The sequence below is a fragment of the Schistocerca cancellata genome, chromosome 10 (assembly GCF_023864275.1).
Source record: "Schistocerca cancellata isolate TAMUIC-IGC-003103 chromosome 10, iqSchCanc2.1, whole genome shotgun sequence".
Lineage (NCBI taxonomy): Eukaryota > Metazoa > Arthropoda > Insecta > Orthoptera > Acrididae > Schistocerca > Schistocerca cancellata.
In genome coordinates, this window is record NC_064635.1 from 38,473,070 (window position 1) to 38,500,539 (window position 27,470).

The 27,470-nt window shown below is 41.1% G+C and overlaps 1 protein-coding gene across 1 annotated transcript in view; it reads right to left on the bottom strand.

Moving 5' to 3' along the window:
* Positions 1-13,622: 13,622 nt before the first annotated feature.
* Positions 13,623-27,470, bottom strand: part of LOC126106682 (uncharacterized) — a 379,708-nt gene continuing 365,860 nt past the window's right edge. Inside the window, exon 12 of the mRNA XM_049913049.1 lies at positions 13,623-13,882. Coding sequence (XP_049769006.1) covers positions 13,782-13,882 — 101 coding nt within the window. The 3' untranslated portion in view covers positions 13,623-13,781. The remainder of the gene's footprint in view (positions 13,883-27,470) is intronic.

Below are 27,470 nucleotides of genomic sequence, written 5' to 3' on the forward strand. Positions count from 1 at the left end.
TATTGTTAATAACATTGTAGTCATCATACTTCTAATTAACACAGGGAGGAGAAAAACATAAAATCCTTACACTATGAGTGCATATTGTCAACAAACCAGGTTAATCCTCAATATGTACAGGATTATTTCTTTACACATATTTCTTACTTGTTCTGTAACGTCCTTTTTCTAGGCTGCACTACAATCCTGCACTTACTATTCGTGAGACAGAATTGATGTTTTTAGATTTTAGTACCTCCCCAGTTTTTCACAGGTCCTATATGACGCAAGTTAACATTGCCTTGATCTGATAACTAGTTTACTTTCATTCTTTATCATGTAACTACGATGGCTGCTACACTACATTTGTTGGCATTATGGTGTTAATGTTGTCAGTTCCTCTCCCAATACATTGTTTTCATGGTACATGAAGAGTGTTTGTTTTCACATGTCTGTCCTTTTATTACTTGACTTGGGTATGTTGTTCAGATTGCACATCTGTATCTGTAATGCCTGACGTCATGTTCTGGTATATTCCTTGACATGTGCGTTTTCATTTAACCACCTTCTTATGAAGGTACAAATTGACATATTGCACATTGAACAGTGTACACCGAAATGTTTTCTGGATGTGTTTCTGGTCACAGGTCATACTTCCCTTTCTCGTACCATACTTAAGGAGCTACATGTCATATACAGGTATGGGTCTTTGGCTGTTCTGATTGAAATGAATATATTTGTGGTATACTATGTGTGGTTTACAGCACTATTCTTTAAGTCTGCTTTATAGTTTATAATTTGTGTAAATTTCTACTTATAACTTAACTGGCAAAAGAGTGGATGTATGCATAAGTTTACATACCTTACGTGAAGCTGTTGATTATTGATGTTGGCAGCTAGTCTGCTACGCAATCTACAACTTGTCCTTTGCAAACAGCAAACAGCAAAACGTAATTCTTATTTTTCTGTTTATTATGCTTTTACGAACAGAGATGGGTACATATCACTTTTCCTTGTGAGTAGCTTACGGCTTTGATATTGCAGTGTTTTATCATATATTTTGTCAGGGTGAATACGCTGATTACTTTGACTTATGGTCGTTTGACAGAAAGTCAAACGTAGACAGAGTTTTCGCCGTTATGACGTGTTTTGTAGCTGTGTAGTATTCATTTGCTTCGTGGCGTGAGCACTCAAATCTGTGCATGATACCATATTACGCTTTTGCAGTAAGGCATCTTAGTACGTAATTGAGAATTAAATAGATTTATGAGTTTGACTGAAGTGTTTACATACACACTGAAATTATCCTCACAGACATAAACGTTTGAAAAGTCGGCTACATCGTTGGGCCTCTACGAATGAGTAACAATCATATTTTACGTATTTTTGCAATTTTAAAAAGAAATTTTCAGAATTTTTATAGATACGCTTTTACATTTTGGTGGAATACACCATTTACAACTCATTTTTTACAGTGTAAATTCCAGGAAAAGTCACTACTGCGTATCGGCTTTGGGCGTACAGTACAGATAGAGCCGCCTATAAAATAATGTCACTGGCATCAAGTGACTAGAGGGAAACATTTTTGCAGGCTTCTAAATTATTTTAATATTCGATCTCTGTTGTAAATACGTAAAGTTATCATGGAAAAAAGCTTATTATGGGCATAAAATAACGTAATTAATCGCTTAAATGATTTACAGGAAACAGTCAAATACAAAATGCCCCATCATATTTATATACTTTCTTGGTTTTTAACAGTGGTGTCCTTTTGAGGCACGACTTATGGCTACCTGTCCAAAATGCTGACTTTGGTATTTTGGATTTCAGGGACATCTTCGTCAACGTTAACTGGTCGATCAGAAGTGATACCTTCTTCAAACGAGACACCTGCGTCAGAAGAGACACTTAGTTCATGAGAAAGATACTATCTGCACTAGTACCTCACCTACCCAGGTGAATCAATCCCGACCTCTGAATACCCGATAAAATAATCTTGTGTTTAAAGGAAAACTGACCAGTTCAGATTAAAATATCTACATATCCTTCTGATAACAATAGCTCATTTAGTGACGCGTATTATAGTAGTGGGAGCAGCATACATTGAAGTTCTCAGGAAAATCTACGAGAATTCTTCAACTTATGTTAACATCGTCGAATCAACTCAGGAATTCCGCATCATGAGGGGTGTCAAGCAAGGCGATCCCATCTCCCCAAAACTGTTCACTGCTGTATTGGAAATGGCTATGTCAAAGCTGAGCTGGGAAGGTAAGGGAATTAGAATTAATGGAAGAAGGCTTACCAACTTGAGATTTGCTGATGATATTGCCTTACTGGCCAAAGACTCCGCAGAGCTTCAAAACTTAGTTCCAGATCTTGCATCGGAATGTCAGCTGGTTGGCTTGAACATGAACCTGTCCAAAACAAAAGTAATATCCAACAAATAGGTCCTAGCTGGAGATGTGAAAGTCAAGGACAGTCTACTAGAAGAGGTCAGTGAATATGTCTACCTTGGCCAGATTATAAATATAAAGGGAGACATAGGGCCAGAAATTTATCGACGCATCAAGCTTGGCTGGCAAGCATTAGGGAAGAATTCAAAAGTATTCAGATCAAAAATTCCAGTAAATCTGAAGAAAGCAGTATTTGATCAATGCATTCTTCCTGTGATGACGTATGGCTGCGAGACATGGACACTGAACTCATTCACAAAAGGGAAACTTAGCACAGACAGCTATGGAGAGATCAATGCTGGGCTATACAAGAAAGGATAGGAAAAGGGCAGATGACATCCAGTCTGTGACGAAGGTCAATGACATCTTAGGAACAGCAGGTTCCTTGAAATGACAGTGGGCTGGCCACGTCGCAAGAAGAAAAGACAACAGATGGACGAAGCTAGTACTGGAGTGGAGTCCGAGAGAGCACCGGAGGCGTAGAGGAAGACCACCATACAGATGGGACAAAGACATCAAGAAGATCGCTGGTAACACCTGGCAGAGAACTGCTCAAGACCGTCCCACTTGGAGAAGACTGCTGAAAGCCTACCTGAATCCACGACTCGAAGAGGCCACATCATTTAATGATTGAATTGGCTGATGACGATGATGATAATGATAATGATGATGATTATAGTAGAAAGTTACAAAATAACGAAATTATTCGTCGTTATTGGTTTGTTTATTCATAATCGACAGCTTCGGTATTTTCTTTTTACTGTAAGCTTTTTAACATAAATATCACTGCCTTTAATGGTCAAATTCGTTTTAAAGACTAGACGCAAATACTGAGAAATTTAGGAAGTCATGATAAGAGTTCCGGTCACATACTTTCTTTAAAAAAGAGTGACTAAAAGATCAAACACTGTACTCTGTAAATCATACGCTAATAAATCATGAGAAAAAGAGGTGGACGGCAGTTTTGAAGACGATAATTGACATTATCAATTTTTTAGCAGGTCAAAATTTAAATTTTAGAGGATCCACTGAAAAACTATCTTAATCAAATAAAGGAACATTTTAACGTCGATAGAGTGTAATTGTAACTTTGATAATGTACAATCAGAACAGATTGCACACCCCATTATCTTGTCCATAATATGCAAAACGAATTACTTACTTTAATTTCTGAAAAAATAACAGCTATAGTTGATCTTTTAAAACAACCTAAACACTATTCTTCATTCTAGATCACACAAATGACACACAGGACAAATTACAGTTATTATAAGGTTCGTTTATTTTAACCTGTCAACAAAACTTGTTGATTTAAGAGAACATTTTTTATGTTTTTTACCAATAACTGAGACTATTGAACAACGGTTACCAACTTATGTTAGATCTGTTAAAATCATGCAGTATTGAACTAACAAGGCCAAGGATGTGATAATGGGGCAAACACGAGAGAAAAGAATATAGGACATGAATCCCCATGCTTTTTGCGTTCCATGTGCGGCTGGTGTCTCAGTTCGTAGTAAATGGCGCCACTAGAACCTCACTAGAAGGCTCGATCTTTTTTCTATTGTTCAAGAAATATACGCATTTTTTCCGCATCAACTTCACATTGGGATGACATTATGAACCAGATACCTACTATGACAATAAACACTTTTTCAAATACACGATGGGAAATTCGTGTTGATGCTTCAAGAGGTCTTTGCATTAATATGGATAAAGTTTACGATGCATTATATTCTATTTTTATCAGTGACAAGTACGACAGTGACGCAAGACACATAGCGAATTCATTAGTGTCAAAAGTAAAGACCTACAGGTTCATATGTTCAGTTGTAGTATGGTATAGCATTTATCAGAAAAAAGCAAAATTTTGCAAAAGTCAGGCGTTTTTCTTTCACAGGTGGTCAAAATGATCAATCTGGTCAAAAAATATTTAGGCATATAAAAGTAATTGCTGAAGATTTAGAATGTCAACCTGAATTTGCCCAAACTGCTCATCTACTTTTTTGAAAATTACTTTTTAATTAGAAAGCGGCGGATAAGCCATATTAGGCCCAAAAACCAAATTTAAAGTAAATTTTTATATTTTTCTAGTTGGTACAGTTGTTCTACAGTTAAATGAAAGATTTGATTTGTTAAGAGAACACAACAACATTTTTTCAAAACATTGAAAGCTCGAGTCAATTGGAGAGAGACCAAAGAAAAACACTTACAACAAGAGTTAACAGACGGAAATAAATTGGCTATTGATGGGGAAGATCTAATTAATGAGATGGAATTGCTTCCTTTATTTTTTGTAAAGAAAACTGGTGCTCAACATCCGTATTTGGAAGGCATTTCTGTTATATTGCTGTATATTACACAGCTACATGACCACTATTCTATTCAAGGCCGTCTTAACCGTATTGGGTGCCAGGAGGCGAAAAATCAGCTTGTGCCCCCTCCTTTGACCAACAAAGGAAAAAAACCAACAAAAACTCTGCTAGATGTGTTAAATTACATTTATTCCCACAATTTAATGTCTTGTGTTTCGAAAATGTATTTAACTCTTCCTGTGTTGCAGAAGGTATACATTTATTTTCAAAATTGAAAATAATAAAAAATAATTTTTGATCAACCATGCCCCAACATAGATTGACAGATTTGGCCATCATAAGTAGATTTCAAAACAGATGATATCATTAAAAAGTTTGCTTACTAAAAAGCCAGAAAAACCTAGTTAACTTTATTTTAGAGGAAGTACTAAATAAAAAATGCAACATAAAAAGTAAATTTTGTTAGTTTTTTTTCAATGATGGCAAAGGGGGGGGGAGGAGGCTCAAGCTGATTTTTCGCTCCCTGGTGCCCAAGATCATTAAGATGGCCCTGAGAAGAATAGTGGAGATGTCTCAGTCTTTTTCTTTAGATGTAGTTGTGTAACATACAGCAGTATCTATAACCAATATGTTGTCTACAATACAGATGATGGACGTCAGTTTACAGAATGAAAGCCAAGCCAAGTGACTGTTTGCCAGCTGATAGTTAAGTGATTTTTTTTAGTATCCTAACACACAAGTAATTATTCCCTAATAACTAATAAGTAATGGTTTAGCTTATCATGGTCTCCAGACCAGAGGCATCTCCTGGTTTTACACAAAGTAATGGGCCAAGGTAGAAAGCCATCTGAATTCTATGTAAACAACAAAGCCCATAGAAGACAATAATGTGCTTCTCTAAAGGAAAGACCTCTTCTTCTCTGAAATCCAAATAATAAAACCAGAATTCTTTGTGACACTGTGGATTTGTGATCCATTTGTACAGTTTTCTTTTAATACAGCTAATAACATTGCATGTTTTTTCGTCTAGTGGTGGTATTTGCCTATTTCTTCTGTTCCTCTATTACAGCTTTATCTAAGAGCAACATTTAGTAGTTTTTGTATCCATTTTACTGTTATTTTGGGCTCTGAGGTTTCGAATGTGGTATCCATTTTCAAGCAATCAAGTAGGTGTACTCATACACAAACTAGTAATAGTGCAACATGCACAGTGCTGTGAAGCAATACAGACCTACTATTGGCATAGTTTGTCCTTACTGCATAGAATGAGTGTCAAGCCACCACATACAGTTACATAGAGGACATTCTATGTGCTAATTATAAACAATTACATATGTGAAAAATTACACACTGTACATGGTCAGATTCCACATCAACCTGTGCACCCCATATCGCTGGCTCGGTAAATCAATTGAAATAATAGAGGAAGCTTTGTGCATGCAACCTCCAATAGTACCATGCCTATCAATGCACTGTGGTGTTCAAATAAGGACAAATTGAGGACTGCAGAATTTTTGTTATAGAAATTAGACTGCTACTTTTAATAGAGAATCACTACAAGTGCAACATTTAGTAATTCAGTTAATAATTTCCTTGCTATCTAACAAGAAATAATGTTTCCATGCAGCATGTTTTATGTAGTATAGTGCTCTTTTCTTTATCCAAGAAAAAAATTAGTTTCCTGAATAGGCTATTTTTGTTTCCATTTTAATGTTATTTTGGGCTCTGATGTTTTGAATGTGGTAGCCATTTTCAATCAACTGCATGCACATGAATAAAAACGTTATTAGAATGCCATGTACAAAGCAACCACTGGTTATAGCATAAAAGCACAACAGAAAAATAAAAAAAGAGCAATTAGAATATGACACACTGAACATACATTTGTTTATTTACAGTGACAAAATTTTCTGAGCTGTGAGTGTATCAACTGATATACAATAAAGTGTAAAAAAAATTGAACATTGTGACAGTACAGGTGAAAATGCTAAACAAGAAACAGCTGAAAAGTCATATAATAAAATGGTCTGTAACACTACTGGGCTTGCAAGGTGTGGTAAGCCATTTTATTATACAATGCTTTCAAGTGTGAATAAAAACATGGAAAAGTATGTAGTTTGAATATCTTAGTATCTTCAGCTGACACAGGCAAGCATTCAGTCAGTTGCGGTATTGAACCATGAATCAGGACAGAAAGACAGTGGCAGAAGCAAAGCTGTGAGCGGGGGTGCTTGGATAGCTCAGTGGAAGAGCACTTTCACAAGAAAAATCAAGTACTCTGGTTTAAGTCTTGAACTGGAGCACAGCTAAAATTTTCCAGGAAATTACAGATCATTGTGCACTCCTACAAAAATAAATTCCATCGTAAGTGGATACAAAATTTCAGAAGTCATAGAACAGCCTCCATAACAACAATCTCATCAAAATCAGAAGTGGAAAGTATTCAAGGCTCATTGCAAAAGACCAACTCCACACATGTAGCTGCCAAAGTACATATAGTTAGTAATATGTATTTTTTGCTTAGTTATATGTTTAATAGATCACATTTATAAAAATGTTATGCTGTGAACTGTGACATTCAAATAATGTACATAGTACGTCATTTCTTCTACTTGAAGTATCAGCAGACAAGAATTTCCTACGACCTTGTATTTTATATCTTTCATCCTTTCTGATGCAGTCTGATTTGTGTATTCCGGTCTTCTTCATATCCGAAAATGAAAGTCATGGTCACCCACATGGCTTATGTTTATCAATGTGCCTATTCTTTTTTAAAACATTTATCTATCTCATACACCTTCAGAAACTGCGTGCAGCTGTTATTACCTGATTACATGAGAAACATTCTGAAATGTTTCTGTCTGGATCCTGTCAACTAAGTACTTACCTCTGCTCAAGAACTCATTTCTTATACACAATTAATTCAACGACATGAACCACATTAATCTCTGTATGAATGTTTCTACAGTCTGCCAGATTTTTTATTTTCAGGGGATGATTATAATAGGGTATCATATCTGTCTATGTTACTATTTCATGTCGCAAATTTATAGTTGTTGTAGGGTAGTGAATATTGTTTCTTCTTCTGCTGTGTTATGAGAGTCTCAGCAGCATACATGATTTTCAAGTGTATTGTTCAGAACAAATTGAAATAGCACCAAAGTGTAAATCTATGTGGAATCAGTTAGTTCCCAATTACACTCGTGTTCAGAAAAAAACAGAACACCTTCAATCACTAGAGATAGAATGGTCATATTCATAGGACATGTACATTAGTATTTTCTGCAGAAATTATGGGCATTTGAACCATGTCGGTCAATGAGTTCAAGGTCAACATTGATATCGCGACGCAACACCACCTAAAGGTAAGGCATACCTGTGGCTCTTGTTGTCAGTATAAACTGAAGGTAATGGATCAGTGTGACTTGAACAGCACACAGGATGCCTCGCAGACATGTGTGGAAACTGTACTGTTGAATCAGTGGGTTTCAAAGAGGGTGCATAATTTGAATGAGAGAATGTGATGCATCAAATCGAGAAACTACTGTTCATGTGGGAAGAAGGTTTTCGGCAGAGCAACAGGTGTGTGCAGAATGGTACATGGAAGACCAAGAAATTCAAGAAGATGGGTCAGGTTGCACCACCCAGACCACCTATCAAGAAGATCCACACCTCACTGGAACGGCATTGCAGGCCAGATCTGTTTCCTCCTCGGTCTGAAGGAACGATGGAACACATCGTAAATTATCAGGGGTGAGAGTCCATTGCCGTTTATTATGGCATGGGTTATGTGTGTATAGACCACTTCTCCACCTAATTTTGAAGAATGTGCAGAAGCATGCTAGATGACAGTACTGCATGGAGTAACATCACTGGAGACAGGTATGGCATGAGATAGTGCTTTGGGGTGAATTCAGGTTATGTTTGTTTGAAAATGATAGTAGCATTTTGGTTCACTGTAGGCAGAGGGAGCAGCATCGCAGTGAATGCATTTGCACAAGACCTACAGAGCCAACTCAAGGCCTTGTGGTTTTGTTGTTGTTATGGTCTTCAGTCCTGAGACTGGTTTGATGCAGCTCTCCATGCTACTCTATCCTGTGCAAGCCTCTTCATCTCCCAGTACCTACTGCCACCTACATCCTTCTGAATCTGCTTAGTGTATTCATCTCTTGGTCTACCTCTACCATTTTTACCCTCCACGCTGCCCTCAAATACTAAATTGGTGATCCCTTGATGCCTCAACACATGTCCTACCAACCGGTCCCTTCGTCTAGTCAAGTTGTGCCACAAACTTCTCTTCTCCCCAATCCTATTCAATACTTCCTCATTAGCTGTGTGGTCAACCCATCTAGTCTTCAGCATTCTTCTGTAGCACCACATTTCAAAAGCTTCTATTCTCTTTTTGTCCAAACTATTTATCGTCCATGTTTCACTTTCATACATTGCTACACTCCATACAAATACTTTCAGAAATGACTTCCTGACATTTAAATCTATACTCGATGTTAACAAATTTCTCTTCTTCAGAAACGCTATTCTTACCATTGCCAGTCTACATTTTCTATCTTCTCTACTTCGACCATCATCAAATATTTTGCTCCCCAAATAGCAAAATTCCTTTACTACTTTAAGTGTCTCATTTCCTAATAGAATTCCCTCAGCATCACACGATTTAATCCGACTACATTTCATTATCCTCGTTTTGCTTTTGTTGATGTTCATCTTATACCCTCCTTTCAAGACACTATCCATTCCCTTCAACTGCTCTTCCAAGTCCTTTGCTGTCTCTGACAGAATTACAATATAATCGGCAAACCTCAAAGTTTTTATTTCTTCTCCATGTATTTTAATACCTACTCTGAATATTTCTTTTGTTTCCTTTACTACTTGCTCAATATACAGATTGAATAAAATCGGGGAGAGACTACAACCCTGTCTCACTCCCTTCCCAACCACTGCTTCCCTTTCATGTCCCTCCACTCTTATAACTGCCATCTGGTTTCTGTAAAAATTGTAAATAGCCTTTCGCTCCCTGTATTTTACCCCTGCGACCTTCAGAATTTGAAAGAGCGTATTCGTGTCAACATTGTCAAAAGCTATCTCTAAGTCTACAAATGCTAGAAACGTAGGTTTGCCTTTCCTTAATCTAGCTTCTAAGATAAGTAGTAGGGTCAGTATTGCCTCACGTGTTCCAACATTTCTACGGAATCCAAACTGATCTTCCCCGAGGTTGGCTTCTACTAGAGTTTCCATTCGTCTGTAAAGAATCCGCGTTAGTATTTTGCAGCCGTGACTTATTAAACTGATAGTTCCGTAATTTTCACATCTGTCAACACCTGCTTTCTTTGGGATTGGAATTAGTATATTCTTCTTGAAGTCTGAGGGTATTTCGCCTGTCTCATACATCTTGCTCACCAGATTGTAGAGTTTCGTCAGGACTGGCTCTCCCAAGGCTGTCAGTAGTTCTAATGGGATGTTGTCTACTCCTGCGGCCTTGTTTCGACTCAGGTCTTTCAGTGCTCTGTCAAACTCTTCATGCAATATTATATCTCCCATTTCATCTTCATTTACATCCTCTTCCATTTCCATAATATTGTCCTCAAGTACATCGCCCTTGTATAGACCCTCTATATACTCCTTCCACCTTTCTGCTTTATCTTTTTTGCTTAGAACTGGGTTTCCATCTGAGATATTGATGTTCGTACAAGTGGTTCTCTTATCTCCAAAGATCTCTTTAATTTTCCTGTAGGCTGTATCTGTCTTACCCCTAGTGAGATAAGCCTCTACATCCTTACATTTGTCCTCTAACCATGCCTGCTTAACCATTTTGCACTTCCTGTAGATCTCTTTATTGAGACGTTTGTATTCCTTTTTGCCTGCTTCATTTACTGCATTTTTAAATTTTCTCCTTTCATCAATTAAATTCAGTATTTCTTCTGTCACCCAATGATTTCTACTAGCCCTCGTCTTTTTACCTACTTGATGCTCTGCTGCCTTTACTACATCATCCCTCAAAGCTACCCATTCCTCTTCTACTGTATTTCTTTCCCCCACTCCTGTCAATTGTTCCCTTATGCTCCCACTGAAACTCTGTACAACCTCTGGTTTAGTTTATCCAGGTCCCATCTCCTTAAATTCCCACCCTTTTGCAGTTTCTTCAGTTTTAATCTACAGGTCATAACCAATAGATTGTCATCAGAATCCACATCTGCCCCTGCAAATGTCTTACAATATAAAACCTGGCTCCTAAATCTCTGTCTTACCATTATATATTCTATCTGAAACCTGTCAGTATCTCCAGGCCTCTTCCATGTATACAACCTTCTTTCATGAGTCTTGAACCAAGTGTTAGCTTGACTATTAAATTTTCGTCTCCCTTCACAATCTGAATAATTTCTTTTATTTCATCATACATTTCTTCAATTTCTTCGTCATCTGCAGAGCTAGTTGGCATATAAACTTGTACTACTGTAGTAGGCGTGGGCTTCGTATCTATCTTCGCCACAATAATGTGTTCACTATGCTGTTTGTAGTAGCTTACCCACATTCCTATTGTTTTATTCATTATTAAACCTACTCCTGCATTACCCCTATTTGATTTTGTGTTCATAACCCTTTAGTCACCTGACGAGGAGTCTTGTTCCTCCTTCCACCGAACTTCACTAATTCCTACTATATCTAACTTTAACCTATCCATTTCCCTTTTTAAATTTTCTAATCTAACTGCCTGATTAAGGGATCTGACATTCCACGCTCCAATCTGTAGAACGCCAGTTTTCTTTCTCCTGATAACGACATCCTCTTGAGTAGTCCCCACCCGGAGATTCGAATGGGGGACTATTTTACCTCCGGAATATTTTACCCAAGAGGACGACATCATCATTTAACCATACAATAAAGCTGCATGCCCTCAGGAAAAATTATGGCTGTAGTTTCCCCTTGCTTTCAGCCGTTCGCAGTACCAGCACAGCAAGGCCACTTTGGTTAGTGTTACAAGGCCAGATCAGTCAATCATCCAGACTGTTGCCCTTGCAACTACTGAAAAGGCTACTGCCCCTCTTCAGGAACCACACGTTTTTCTGGCCTCTCAACAGATACCCCTCCGTTGTGGTTGCACCTACGGTACGGCTATCTGTATCGCTGAGGCACCCAAGCCTCCCCACCAACGGCAAGGTCCATGGTTCATGGTTCATTGGCCTTGTGGTATGGGATGCTATTGGGTACAAGCAAAAATCATAGTTTGTGCATGTCCAGGGCACTGTAACCAATCTGACCTACATGAATGACATGCTGTGACTCGTAGCCATACCCTTTCCACCCAACACTCCAGATGTCATTTTTCAGCAGGACAATGCACAACCACATGTTGCTGCACAAACATGTGCCTTCTTGGTGTCATAGGACGTCAGCCTTTTTCCCTGGTCCGCCAGGTCATCAGACTTGTTTCCAGCTGAAAATGTACGAGATATGGTCAAACAATGGTTGCAGTGCTGTGACCCAGTGCCAAACAACACAGATGAGGTTTTGAACGAGGTGAATGCACCATGGGCGGCTATACCACAGGCAATGATTCACGCCTTATATGCATTATTGCCATAATGCAGGGTACACGTTATCAGGCCTATGGTGGACCCTGCACCTACTACGCAACAGGACGCATGCTGAAACAAGCTGACTGAAATGATAGTAATTTCTGCAGAACATGTTAATGTATATGTTCTATGAATATGAACATGCTGTCTCTCTTAACACGAGTGTGCCTAAATAGACATATAGGTTAGAACAACATACATAATACTAAGTTGTTTATTTTGCACAGTTATTAAGTTTTGCCTTATGGAAGAGTTGCCTCAAAGTATCCCTCTGTGGCACCAATGTCATGCATTTTATTTTACTCATTTATGTTTGCTAGGACTAGGTAACTCTTTCTGCAGCAGAGTTAATTGATCCTAATTCTTTTAACACACAACTTGCATGACTTTATCGTTGGTATACTCCATTTATCAAAGATTCAATTTTTTATGGTTCAAAGTCAAACTAAGCTCAGACAGGTTACATAAAGCAACAGTAATAGGTCATCAAACCTAGTAATTCCTTCCCATGCAAATAATGTGTGAAATAACTAAATGATTTAACACACTTTAATCTACTTCTTACACCAGACAGAATATCACATGCAACAGGTAGAATAAACCATTGTAAACCCTGACTGCTGATATTTTATATTCTAAATTTTTAATTATTGCTTGATGGATTTATGTATGGAAATTATTGTATTAATATTTATTAATAATAATAATAATAGTAATAGTAATAAACAGTTTATTTGGGTACAGTCCAGTTACCTTGAAAAAAGTAGTCTTTGCTTTTGTAAATGTCATAATTTTTGCCAGTCCCTCCTGTTATACTGTCTAACAGATGACCACTAATTATCTACAAAATCAAAATCTCATGAAGTGGACAGATTTATAGAAGAGAATTAGCAAAGCTATTGGAATAGAATTCATTTATTAATTGCAATTAAATACATTCAAGCATTAATCTTTAGTTTACAACATCAAATAGTCAAAAAGTCTAATTTTTGTCCTACAAGTTACAAGTAACATAGGATGAAAATCATCATTTACTTACAAAAATTGAAATACAGCAGCAGAAAGGTACATAATGAAAGTTAAAGGTATACTTTGTCTGTCAACATTGAACACCAAATAATGACTTATGCTTTGCTAGATGCAACGTTTAGAGTTATAAATAAAAAGTTCCACGGAAAAAATTGCAAAATGAATTCTTGCACATTTCGATGATCTCTGGAATTATTTATGAAATTCCGTTTATGAAAATGGAAACACTGGGTTTAGTCAAGGGTATAACACTATTCATGATAAATGTTATATCTGTATCCTACATTCATTGTCAAAACTAATCATGATAATGATAACTTTTCTTCCTTCAACATTCAGAAACATCCAAAGAAATTTCATGAGCTATGCATTTTACAGAAGTAATGGTGATTCAACTGCCAACTGTAATCACCTCACCAAAAATTTCTGTCATATACCACTACCCTGACAGCATCTGATTTCTGTAGTGTTCTGTAGTAGCTGTAGACAACTCGCAGGAAGTACATGTCTGAAACTGGAAGAAAAAAGTGATAAATACAGAGGATGCAGGCAGATGTTAAACAAATCAGTTATAATGGGGCATTACTGAGAAATAAACACAGGGTCTAGATATGAGGAAATGCAAGGTTTTGTTTAGCTTGAAATACACTGCACTGTTATGTGTGAATGGCAAATCATACACTGATTATGTTCTGCATATCCCATCATGAAACAGCTACTCCAGGGATACATTAAGAGAATACAAACACTGTAAAAATCTGAACTGTATGCTGTATTCATTGTGCAGCTGTGCTAAACTACATAGTGCCATTCATGTACATGATAGCTAAATTTAATCAACTGAATTAGAAATAAAACTGATACTTTTAAGGACCTTCTGATTTAACAATCCCATTCATTTGTAGAAGGCATGACTAATCAACCACAGTGCACTTTCTTTAAGGGGAGATATGTTAGCTGGAACCTTTGAGGTTATAATTTGTCTTGGGAAATGACCTGGGTGGACATCAGGTCTGTTACAAATCTTTTATATCTCACAAATATTTACTGAAATCTATACTCTAATAAAGAGTAAAAATATGTCACATATCTTTTATTTAACTGGACCATGGAGTATTGATGGAAAGATTATTGACTAGTGAATCATAGGGAAGAATTGGCATCTGCATAAGCTGGAGAATTTTAAACCAAATGTTCATCCAACAAAGTGCAATAAAAAGTTGAATTCAATGGTTCAAATGGCTTTGAGCACTATGGGACTTAATATCTAAGGTCATCAGTCCCCTAGAACTCAGAACTACTTAAACCTAACTAACCTAAGGACACCACACACATCCATGCCCGAGGCAGGATTCGAACATGCGACCATAGCGGTCGCGCAGTTCCAGACTGAAGAGCTTAGAACCGCTCGGTCATACTGGCCGGCGGACAACAAGCTGTCTTTGTTGGCTATGCTGAAAATGTTGGTTTTTGTCCCAGAACAAAAACTGATTGACATATCAATATATACTATGGAAGCAGGACAGCAAGGGAAACCTTACTTAAATACTATTGTACTTTGTGCAGTGGCGGATACATATGGTGGGCGCGCCCCCCTCCCCCTTAAGGGGCCGCCCGCATTGCCGCCCCCGCCGGTCACTCCGCATGCTATTCGTTCGTTTCTTTCGTCAGTCGACTCGACTGAATCGAGCTATCGAGTGGTTGTACTTTCCTATGTAGCACGCGCGTCCGCATCATCGTATGTTATACGTTTCTGCCAGGCATATAGATAGTTAACACATACCTACGAGAAAAGTGATATCGATACATTATTCTGTGTGGCATTTGTTCGAGAAAAGTCGTGAATATTCTACCGTTTTCTTGTACAGAGAAATTTCGATACGTAGCGTTATAAATACGGAGTATTCGACAAATAGGAAGCTAGCTTATATTCAGAAGCACAAATATTAAAACTGAAGAATGAGTAAGTAAAATGTCCTATTTGTAGCAAGTGCAAGTGTGAATATTAACCAAGAGTGGGAGAGATCAGTTGATTGTGAAGTACACTCCTGGAAATGGAAAAAAGAACACATTGACACTGGTGTGTCAGACCCACCATACTTGCTCCGGACACTGCGAGAGGGCTGTACAAGCAATGATCACACGCACGGCACAGCGGACACACCAGGAACCGCGGTGTTGGCCGTCGAATGGCGCTAGCTGCGCAGCATTTGTGCACCGCCGCCGTCAGTGTCAGCCAGTTTGCCGTGGCATACGGAGCTCCACCGCAGTCTTTAACACTGGTAGCATGCCGCGACAGCGTGGACGTGAACCGTATGTGCAGTTGACGGACTTTGAGCGAGGGCGTATAGTGGGCATGCAGGAGGCCGGGTGGACGTACCGCCGAATTGCTCAACACGTGGGGCGTGAGGTCTCCACAGTACATCGATGTTGTCGCCAGTGGTCGGCGGAAGGTGCACGTGCCCGTCGACCTGGGACCGGACCGCAGCGACGCACGGATGCACGCCAAGACCGCAGGATCCTACGCAGTGCCGTAGGGGACTGCACCGCCACTTCCCAGCAAATTAGGGACACTGTTGCTCCTGGGGTATCGGCGAGGACCATTCGCAACCGTCTCCATGAAGATGGGCTACGGTCCCGCACACCGTTAGGCCGTCTTCCACTCACGCCCCAACATCGTGCAGCCCGCCTCCAGTGGTGTCGCGACAGGCGTGAATGGAGGGACGAATGGAGACATGTCGCCTTCAGCGATGAGAGTCGCTTCTGCCTTGGTGCCAATGATGGTCGTATGGGTGTTTGGCGCCGTGCAGGTGAGCGCCACAATCAGGACTGCATACGACCGAGGCACACAGGGCCAACACCTGGCATCATGGTGTGGGGAGCGATCTCCTACACTGGCCGTACACCACTGGTGATCGTTGAGGGGACACTGAATAGTGCACGGTACATCCAAACCGTCATCGAACCCATCGTTCTACCATTCCTAGACCGGCAAGGGAACTTGCTGTTCCAACAGGACAATGCACGTCCACATGTATCCCGTGCCACCCAACGTGCTCTAGAAGGTGTAAGTCAACTACCCTGGCCAGCAAGATCTCTGGATCTGTCCCCCATTGAGCATGTTTGGGACTGGATGAAGCGTCGTCTCACGCAGTCTGCACGTCCAGCACGAACGCTGGTCCAACTGAGGTGCCAGGTGGAAATGGCATGGCAAGCCGTTCCACAGGACTACATCCAGCATCTCTACGATCGTCTCCATGGGAGAATAACTGCCTGCATTGCTGCGAAAGGTGGATATACACTGTACTAGTGCCGACATTGTGCATGCTCTGTTGCCTGTGTCTATGTGCCTGTGGTTCTGTCAGTGTGATCATGTGATGTATCTGACCCCAGGAATGTGTCAATAAAGTTTCCCCTTCCTGGGACAATGAATTCACGGTGTTCTTATTTCAATTTCCAGGAGTGTATTAACAATAGTAACTCACAGTAATTTCTCTGTACAAATACACTACTGACCATTAAAATTGCTACACCAAGAAGAAATGAAGATGAAAAACGGGTATTCATTGGACAAATATATTATACTAGAACTGACATGTGATTGCATTTTCACGCAATTTGGGTGCATAGATACTGAGCTATCAGTACCCAGAACAACCACCTCTGGCCGTAATAACGGTCTTAAGACGCCGGGGCGTTGAGTCAAACAGAGCTTGGATGGCGTGTACAGGTACAGCTGCCCATGCAGTTTCAACACGATACCACAGTTCATCAAGAGTAGTTACTGGCGTATTGTGACGAGCCAGTTGCTCGGCCACCATTGACCAGACGTTTTCAATTGGTGAGAGATCTGGATAATGTGCTGGACAGGGCAGCAGTAGAAAATTTTCTGTATCCAAAAAAGCCCATAGAGAACCTGCAACATGCGGTCGTGCATTAACCTGCTGCAATGTAGGGTTTTGCAGGGATCGAATGAAGGGTAGAGCCACGGGTCGTAACACATCTGAAATGTAACGTCCACTGTTCAAAGTGCCATCAATGCGAACAAGAGGTGACCGAGACGTGTAACCAATGGCACCCCATACCATGGCGATGACGAATACACGCTTCCAATGTGCGTTCACAGCGATGTCGCCAAACACGGATGCGACCATCATGATGCTGTAAACAGAACCTGGATTCATCCGAAAAAATGACGTTTTACCATTCGTGCACACAGGTTTGTCGTTGAGTACACCATCGCAGGCGCTCCTGTCTGTGATGCAGCATCAAGGGTAACCGCAGCCATGGTCTCCGAGCTGATAGTCCATGCTGCTGCAAACGTCGTCGAACTGTTCGTCCCGACTGTTGTTGTCTTGCAAACGTCCCCATCTGTTGAGTCAGGGATCGAGACGTGGCTGCACGATACGTTAAGGCCATGCGGATAAGATGCCTGTCATCTCGACTGCTAGTGATACGAGGCCGTTGGGATCCAGCACGGCGTTCCGTATTACCCTCCTGAACCCACCGATTCCATATTCTGCTAACAGTCATTGGATCTCGACCAACGCGAGCAGCAATGTCGCTATACGATAAACCGCAGTCGCGATAGTCTACAATCCGACCTTTATCCAAGTCGGAAACGTGATGGTACGCATTTCTCCTCCTTACACGAGGCATCACAACAACTTTTCACCAGGCAACTCGGTCAACTGCTGTTTGTGTATGAGAAATCGGTTGGAAAATTTCATGTCAGCACGCTGTAGGTGTCGCCACCGGCGCCAACCTTGTGTGAATGCTCTGGAAAGCTAATAATTTGCGTATCATAGCATCTCCTTTCTGTCGGTTAAATTTCGCGTTTGTAGCACGTAATCTTCGTGGTGTAGCAATTTTAATGGCCAGTAGTGTAGTTTCCCATCCTAGCTCGTAATGCGAGTTAGGCGGGGGAAACTATTGAGTATATCTCCGGTAATAGAAGAATCCTAAATGCGCATTGTTACTATGCAGGCCCTCTATCGAATGGACAAGAAAGAAATAGAATCGATAATAAACGTTCCACATACATAAAGTGCTGGGTGACATCATCATTTTATTACGTTGAAAGGTAGCTCAAGATATCTTTAGCGCCCCCTCCTTGTGGCTTTTCTTTATCCGCCACTGATTCTGCAGCATACATACATGTTCTATTTGTCATATATTGATGGAGATGGCTCCACAAAAACTGAGCAGAGGAGTTTATAGCAACAGCTATGTTCACTCGGGCCATGGCACCATTAGTTAGGCTGTTTTATATGACTATTACCCTTGGGGTCATCCTCTCAGAAAACATTTATTATTTGCAATATAAGGAAACTGTTTATTCTGCTGACTATGTTAAATATTGCCCAATCATTAAATAATACCCTATTGGTGCTGATCTGTACAGCGAATAGATAATACACTGTGTTAACATGACTCAGTCTCGATTATTTTTGTTATAAAAAACAATATAAAACTGAAGTGCAGTTTGTGGAAATATATAGATATGAAAGTCAGTCTCCTGAGAAGATGTGTTTCCTTGTTAATAAGCAGTAAATCATTATTGGTTATCTCCCATTCTACGTTTGCACAAACTCTACCATCCACCGTCAATACAGAGTTCCTACATCTCTTTTTCCTTGATGTTCATGTTGTGCACTTTTATTAATGTGCTGGTATAATTTGGAGTGATATGTTTCAGCATCATGTACCATTTATTCTACATGATGTTTTCACTTCTCACTCTGTCTGTGCGTTGTTTATTTTGTTTTCATCATTTTACCATAGAAGACTACAGTCACTGTGATATAAAACAGCCGACTTTGATAAACCCTGTGAAATCTGATTTATACACTCCTGGAAATGGAAAAAAGAACACATTGACACCGGTGTGTCAGACCCACCATACTTGCTCCGGACACTGCGAGAGGGCTGTACAAGCAATGATCACACGCACGGCACAGCGGACACACCAGGAACCGCGGTGTTGGCCGTCGAATGGCGCTAGATGCGCAGCATTTGTGCACCGCCGCCGTCAGTGTCAGCCAGTTTGCCGTGGCATACTGAGCTCCATCGCAGTCTTTAACACTGGTAGCATGCCGCGACAGCGGGGACGTGAACCGTATGTGCAGTTGACGGACTTTGAGCGAGGACGTATAGTGGGCATGCGGGAGGCCGGGTGGACGTACCGCCGAATTGCTCAACACGTGGGGCGTGAGGTCTCCACAGTACATCGATGTTGTCGCCAGTGGTCGGCGGAAGGTGCACGTGCCCGTCGACCTGGGACCGGACCGCAGCGACGCACGGATGCACGCCAAGACCGTAGGATCCTACGCAGTGCCGTGGGGGACCGCACCGCCACTTCCAAGCAAATTAGGGACACTGTTGCTCCTGGGGTATCGGCGAGGACCATTCGCAACCGTCTCCATGAAGCTGGGCTACGGTCCCGCACACCGTTAGGCCGTCTTCCGCGCACGCCCCAACATCGTGCAGCCCGCCTCCAGTGGTGTCGCGACAGGCGTGAATGGAGGGACGAATGGAGACGTGTCGTCTTCAGCGATGAGAGTCGCTTCTGCCTTGGTGCCAATGATGGTCGTATGCGTGTTTGGCGCCGTGCAGGTGAGCGCCACAATCAGGACTGCATACGACCGAGGCACACAGGGCCAACACCCGGCATCTTGGTGTGGGGAGCGATCTCCTACACTGGCCGTACACCACTGGTGATCGTCGAGGGGACACTGAATAGTGCACGGTACATCCAAACCGTCATCGAACCCATCGTTCTAACATTCCTAGACCGGCAAGGGAACTTGCTGTTCCAACAGGACAATGCACGTCCGCATGTATCCCGTGCCACCCAACGTGCTCTAGAAGGTGTAAGTCAACTACCCTGGCCAGCAAGATCTCCGGATCTGTCCCCCATTGAGCATGTTTGGGACTGGATGAAGCGTCGTCTCACGCGGTCTGCACGTCCAGCACGAACGCTGGTCCAACTGAGGCGCCAGGTGGAAATGGCATGGCAAGCCGTTCCACAGGACTACATCCAGCATCTCTACGATCGTCTCCATGGGAGAATAGCAGCCTGCATTGCTGCGAAAGGTGGATATACGCTGTACTAGTGCCGACATTGTGCATGCTCTGTTGCCTGTGTCTATGTGCCTGTGGTTCTGTCAGTGTGATCATGTGATGTATCTGACCCCAGGAATGTGTCAATAAAGTTTCCCCTTCCTGGGACAATGAATTCACGGTGTTCTTATTTCAATTTCCAGGAGTGTATTTCTTTTTTCATCTGTTTATCAATGTTCCTTTACAATATACGTTTTTTCCATTAGCTTGGTCAGATTCTTCTCTAGGTCTGTTCGCTATAGCGTTTTACTTAACGTGTTACCTCATTTTGGTTTGAAATATTTACTACTAACAATTTTTTCTCAGTCACTGCCATTGTATGTGCTTCAGTCTGTCTCCCATACTCTACATTTAGAGGACTTTTGAGAGTATATATGTGGATATCTGTAAATTATATTTGCTTTCAGCGATTACTATCTGGTTTTTCTGCAAATAATAATGTTCTCGGCAGTGTGTTTTTGTAACAGTGTGGTCCAGATGGCTTTGTTTCTAGCCAGTTCCGACTATTTGGTCCACCCGCAGATAAAAGTAATATAAGTCACTCAGACCTCATACTTGTATAACAAACGAACATCACCAACTTGACCTCATATTTTACAGAGAAAAAAGAACAAGAGCAATATATAAGCCACAGCAACCAGTTTCACAGTAAAATTTGGACCGAATTCCGATAGTACGCATTTATAACCTTCTAAAAGCACAACCGTTAAGCATTGGCATGCATCGGTTGCTTGTCACTCGCTCCAACCAACTGCAGTCATAAAATGCACAGGTGCGAAGTACTGTACAGTAGGGTGAGTAAGATGTCTGTGTTCATAATGTAGGCGTACCAGGAAGCTATACTGCTTTGTTCATTGTGTCAAAGAGCGCAGTTTCCAACTGGTAACTGGTACCAGAGATCTTTTTGCTTTGAATACTTTTATGTTGCGACCCACAGATGCAACGTAGATTAATGAAATGAAATGAACGGGTGTGTCATTAAAGAAATAGCTTAGCACTATTTAATTATTAACGTTGCTCTTGTGCATTATTTTCTCTGGACTGAAACACTGACACTGTTAAAGTGAGGCAGTTGCATGATTTTTTAACGTGATTAGCGTGATTAAAATGTAGATGTAACATTATTCACTCCATTTCAGAATAAGTCTTCAGTTGGTTACCTTCGTAAATTTTGATTCGGATGCATGATATAGAACTTCTGTGAACGTGAGATTGAAATATTATGTACTCTTTTCATGTAAGACAAAGAAACAATGTGTTCTCGAACATGGTTTCAAAATACGTCCAGGATACATGGTGCGTCTCTTTCCAGTCTTCCCTTCCTTCAACTTTCGACGAATGGCAGGGTTCTCGTTTTTGCTGTGCTGCACAGTAGTTGGTGCTTTGGCATTAGGCAGCTGCAGTGGGGCAGAGTGAATGACGGACAAATAGTGTGGGCGCAAAGTTTAAAAACTGTACATGCAAATGGTCACAACTGCGAACAGTCAGAATTACGGCCAAATTTACGCACAGCATCGATTGCTGGATCTGATATCTTCCAAGCATGCATTTTTCTCCTTGAGGTACGAGGTGAAGTAGGTGGTGTTTCTTTGTAAGTCCCTTATTAGTTTCTGTGTATAGTTGTTGTTGTGGTCTTCAGTCCTGAGACTGGTTTCATGCAGCTCTCCATGCTACTCTATCCTGTGTAAGCTTCTTCATCTCCCACTACCTACTGCAACCTACACTCTTCTGAATCTGCTTAGTGTATTCATCCCTTGCTCTCCCTCTACGATTTTTACCCTCCACGCTGCCCTCCAATACTAAATTGGTGATCCCTTGATGCCTCAGAACATGTCCTATCAACCGATCCCTTCTTCTGGTCAAGTTGTGCCACAAACTTCTCTTCTCCCCAATCCTATTCAATACCTCCTCATTAGTTGTGTGGACAACCCATCTAGTCCACAGCATTCTTCTGTAGCACCACATTTCGAAAGCTTCTATTTTCTTCTTGTCCAAACTATTTATCGCCCATGTTTCACTTCCATACATGGCTACACTCCATTCAAATACTTTCAGATATGACTTTCTGACACTTAAATCTATACTCGGTGTTAACAAATTTCTCTTCTTCGGAAACGCTTACCTTCCCATTGCCAGTCTACATTTTATATCCTCTCTACTTTGACCATCATCAGTTATTTTGCTCCCCAAATAGCAAAAGTCCTTTACTACTTTAAGTGTCTCATTTCCTAATCTAATTCCCTCAGCATTACCCGACTTAATTCGACTACATTCCATTATCCTCGTTTTGCTTTTGTTGATGTTCATCTTATATCCTCCTTTCAAGACGCTATCCATTCCGTTCAACTGCTCTTCCAAGTCCTTTGCTGTCTCTGACAGAATTACAATGTCATCGACGAACCTCAAAGTTTTTATTTCTTCTCCATGGATTTTAATACCTACTCCGAATTTTTCTTTTGTTTCCTTTACTGCTTGCTCAATATACAGATTGAATAACATCGGGGAGAGGCTATAACCCTGTCTTACACCCTTCCCAACAACTGCTTCCCTTTCATGTCCCACGACTCTTATAACTGCCGTCTGGTTTCTGTATAAATTGTAAATAGCCTTTCACTCCCTGTATTTTACCCCTGCCACCTTCAGAATTTGAAAGAGTATTCCAGTCAACATTGTCAAAAGCTTTCTCTAAGTCTAAAAATGCTAGAAACGTAGGTTTGCCTTTCCTTAATCTTTCTTCTAAGATAAATCGTAAGGTCAGTATTGCCTCACGTGTTCCAGTATTTCTACGGAATCCAAACTGATCTTCCCCGAGGTTGGCTTCTACTAGTTTTTCCATTCGTCTGTAAAGAATTCGTGTTAGTATTTTGCAGCAGTGACTTATTAAACTGATAGTTCGGTAATTTTCACATCTGTCGACACCTGCTTTCTTTTGGATTGGAATTATTATATTCTTCTTGAAGTCTGAGGGTATTTCGCCTGTTTCATACATCTTGCTCACCAGATGGTACAGTTTTGTCAGGACTGGCTCTCCCACGGCCGTCAGTAGTTCCAATGGAATGTTGTCTACTCCGGGGGCCTTGTTTCGACTTAGGTCTTTCAGTGCTCTGTCAGACTCTTTACGCAGTATCGTATCTCCCATTTCATCTTCATCTACATCCTCTTCCATTTCCATAATATTGTCCTCAAGTACATCGCCCTTGCATGGACCCTCTATATACTCCTTCCACCTTTCTGCTTTCCCTTCTTTGCTTAGAAATGGGTTTCCATCTGAGCTCTTGATGTTCATGCAAGTGGTTCTCTTATTTCAAAAGGTCTCTTTAATTTTCCTGTGGGCAGTATCTATCTTACCCCTCGTGAGATAAGCCTCTACATCCTTACATTTGTCCTCTATCCATCCCTGCTTAGCCATTTTGCACTTCCTGTCGATCTCATTTTTGAGACGTTTGTATTCCTTTTTGCCTGCTTCATTTACTGCATTTTTATATTTTCTCCTTTCATCCATTAAATTCAATATTTCTTGTTACCCAAGGATTTCTACTAGCCCTCGTCTTTTTACCTACTTGATCCTCCGGAATATTTTACCCAAGAAAACGCCATCATCATTTAATCATACAGTAAAGCTGCATGCCCTCGGGAAAAATTACGGCCGTAGTTTCCCCTTGCTTTCAGCCGTTCGCAGTACCAGCATAGCAAGGCCGTTTTGGTTATTGTTACAAGGCCAGATCAGTCAATCATCCCGACTGTTGCCCTTGCAACTACTGAAAAGGCTGCTGCCCCTCTTCAGGAAGCACACGTTTGTCTGGCCTCTCAACAGATACCCTTCCGTTGTGGTTGCACCTACGATACGGCTATCTGTATCGCTGAGGCACGCAAGCCTCCCCACCAACGCCAAGGTACATGGTTCATGGTTCATGGAGGTATTATCCAATGAAAAATTATTTAAAATTTTAACATAGAGTTCGGAGAGGAAAGTAGCTATTGTGACAGCTCTTGGCATCACTACGATCACTAGGTCTCACTATTCCAAAATTTTTAACCTCTATGTTAGTCTTACAATCATAGTAAAAAATTAGAGACTTTTCGAAAGAATCTATATATCACTGTGTCAAATATGAAGTATTGTTGTTTGACTGTGCACACAGGTAATATAATTATAGTTACTACAGGGAGAAATGGAGAAGTGTTTTTATGAGGAGTAGGATGACGGATTGATGCACTACTTCTAGATCAGCCAAGTACACAGATTCAGTGAGGGACTTGTGTGGTGGACAGATTGAATCATACTAATTGAGAAATAATGTTTCAGAATGATGCAAAGTAACAGCGCTACAAAACTCAGTTCAGAAAAAAATGGTTCAAATGGCCCTGAGCACTATGGGACTTAACTTCTGAGGTCATCAGTACCCTAGAACTTAGAACTACGAGGGCTGTCCAGAAAGTAAGTTACGATCGGTCACGAAATGGAAACAACTATGAAAATCCGATAAAGCTTTGCAAAGATGTGTTGGGCAGTGTCTCTAGTATGACTAGGTAGAACTATGTCGCTCTTTTCATTCCTGAGCTCTTAGTGATCGCGTAAAGATGTTATAGAAAATAGTCTCTCCTGCCAAGTACGAGGGCCTTGTGAGAATTTTCCCCTGAAGCTATGCAACCAACATTACATAACTGTCATGCGGTTTCTTCTTCAAGATAATTCTCAGCCTCATTCTGTAGGGGCAATGAAGATGTCCCTGCATCCTTTCAATTGGAAATGTTTGGTTACCCACAATACAGCCCGTAATTGTCTCCCACTGAGTTTCATCTCTGCTCAAACGAACCGCTGGCTATGGAGACAACATTTTGGCACAGACAACGAGCTTTAGGCCAGCGTAGAGAATTGGCGGAAAGCACTGGCGCCTACCTTCTATGATGAGGGTATTGGAAAGTTGGTACAACGCTACAACGAATGTCTGAGTCAGAACGGCGACTACATAGAGAAGTAGCTGAAAGGTGTAGCTAACTGTTACAAATGAAACATTTCTGATTTTCACTGTGATTTTCATTTCGCGATCAATCGTAACTTACTTTCTGGACAGCCCTCGTATTTAAACCTAACTAACCTAAGGACAACACACACATCCATGCCCGAGGCAGGATTCGAACCTGCGACCGTAGCGGTCGCGCGGTTCCAGACTGTAGCGCCTAGAACCGCTCATCCACTCCGGCCGGCTTCACTTCAGAGTTTAAGAATCCATATGTATAATAAAAACGAAGGTACGTATATATGTACAGGCATCCGTAATTACTGTTCCATTTTCAAAACGCTATAGGAATAGAGCCACGGCTGAAAAGGACATCAAATTTGAACAGCATATTATTGACACACGGGGAAAAGTCATGGAACAAAAAACAATTTAACGAAAATTTTAACCATAAATGGCGCTGTAAGCGTCTTAACATAGATGGGGTAGGCTACAAATGCCAGATGAATCGTAATGCGATGGCGACGATTTGAGTTGCACGTTACATCATCCGTGCCGTTCAATGTTCCATGACTGCACAAGTTCGGCAGTCAGCGTTTGTGTCACTGTTAGCTGCGTAGGCCTATCCACCACGGCAAGGTCGTACAACATCGGATGGGAAGGCCAGTTCTACTTGTCCTGAGGCCAAAGACCGATTAAAAATGGAAATGATACAGTTTTAAATTGTCTTGTGGCCAAACAACCGCATAAAAAGCAAAATGGCGTCGGTTTCTAACTGTCGAGAGACTGGTGCAAAACATCTTCAGTATACGGTCCACTGTTTTCTTCCACAAGCTGAAATTGAGAAACAACACATTTCACAACAAATCAGAACGTCTCGGCGCTCACGTTGAGAACGCATTGTGCAATATGTGCCTTCAATTCAGGTACGTTCTTAATTTGAGCACTGAACACATATTTTAGATAACCCAACAGCCAGAATCCACACAGATTAAGATCACGTGATCTGGTGGCCAGGCTGTAGGAAAATGACAGCTTATAATTCTCGCATTTCAGAAACGCCCCTGCAGCACCCACTTCACTGGCCTCCAATGCACGGAATGACTCTCGCAGCCTTTACCAATAACAGTAGATGTAACAGGATCCGCAGAACTCATCTCTTCGAAAAAATGCGGCCCACGATAAACGATGCTGTCAACCCGCACCACTCAGCCACCTTTGCAGGATTAAGTGGTACCAGATCACGTGCCTGCGTATTTTCCATTGCCCGTATTCTAGAATCCTTGGAGATGGAAATGGGCTCTTTCTGTCCACAGAATGTTCGTCTAATCATTGTCCACTTCTATGCAAGCAAGAAATCACAGACAGAATGTTTGTCTATCTGGCAGGTCAGCAGGAAGCAACTCCTGAACATGGGTAATTTTGTACAGATAGCAATGCAGGATGTTTCACAGGGTTTTATGCACCATGCTCACAGGCATGTCCTACATTCGGACAATTCCACGTGCACTGCATGTTTCCACATCACCGCTCGACTTCTCTTGCAACGCTATGGCAACATCGCCAACTGACGTTGGATCAGTTGCTTTCCTCCCTCTGCCACACTGCTCTTCAAACGGACCTGCCTTTTTAGAATTTTGTAGTAATTTTCCCCAGTACCTTGGCAAGCATCAGATCAATGACTTTTTTCATAGTGTCGAGTGTCTGGAACTTCTGCAGGTCTTGTACAAGAACTTTACCAGAAGCGTACAATCCTTCATAGAGATGGTCATGTTTGGTGTCTTGCACGCAAACTGAGGAACAGTCACGTGTCGTCTGTCTGTTGGTGTGCATATTCTGACGCGTACAGCGCCATCTACTGGTCGAATTTTCGTTAAACGTTTTTGCACCATGACATTTCCAACTGCGTCAATAATATGCTGTTCAAATTTGACATTCTCAGCAGTGGTTGTCTTTCTACAGCGTTTTGAAACTGAAACCTTAATTATGGATACTCTACATGTATGTATGTTCCACATT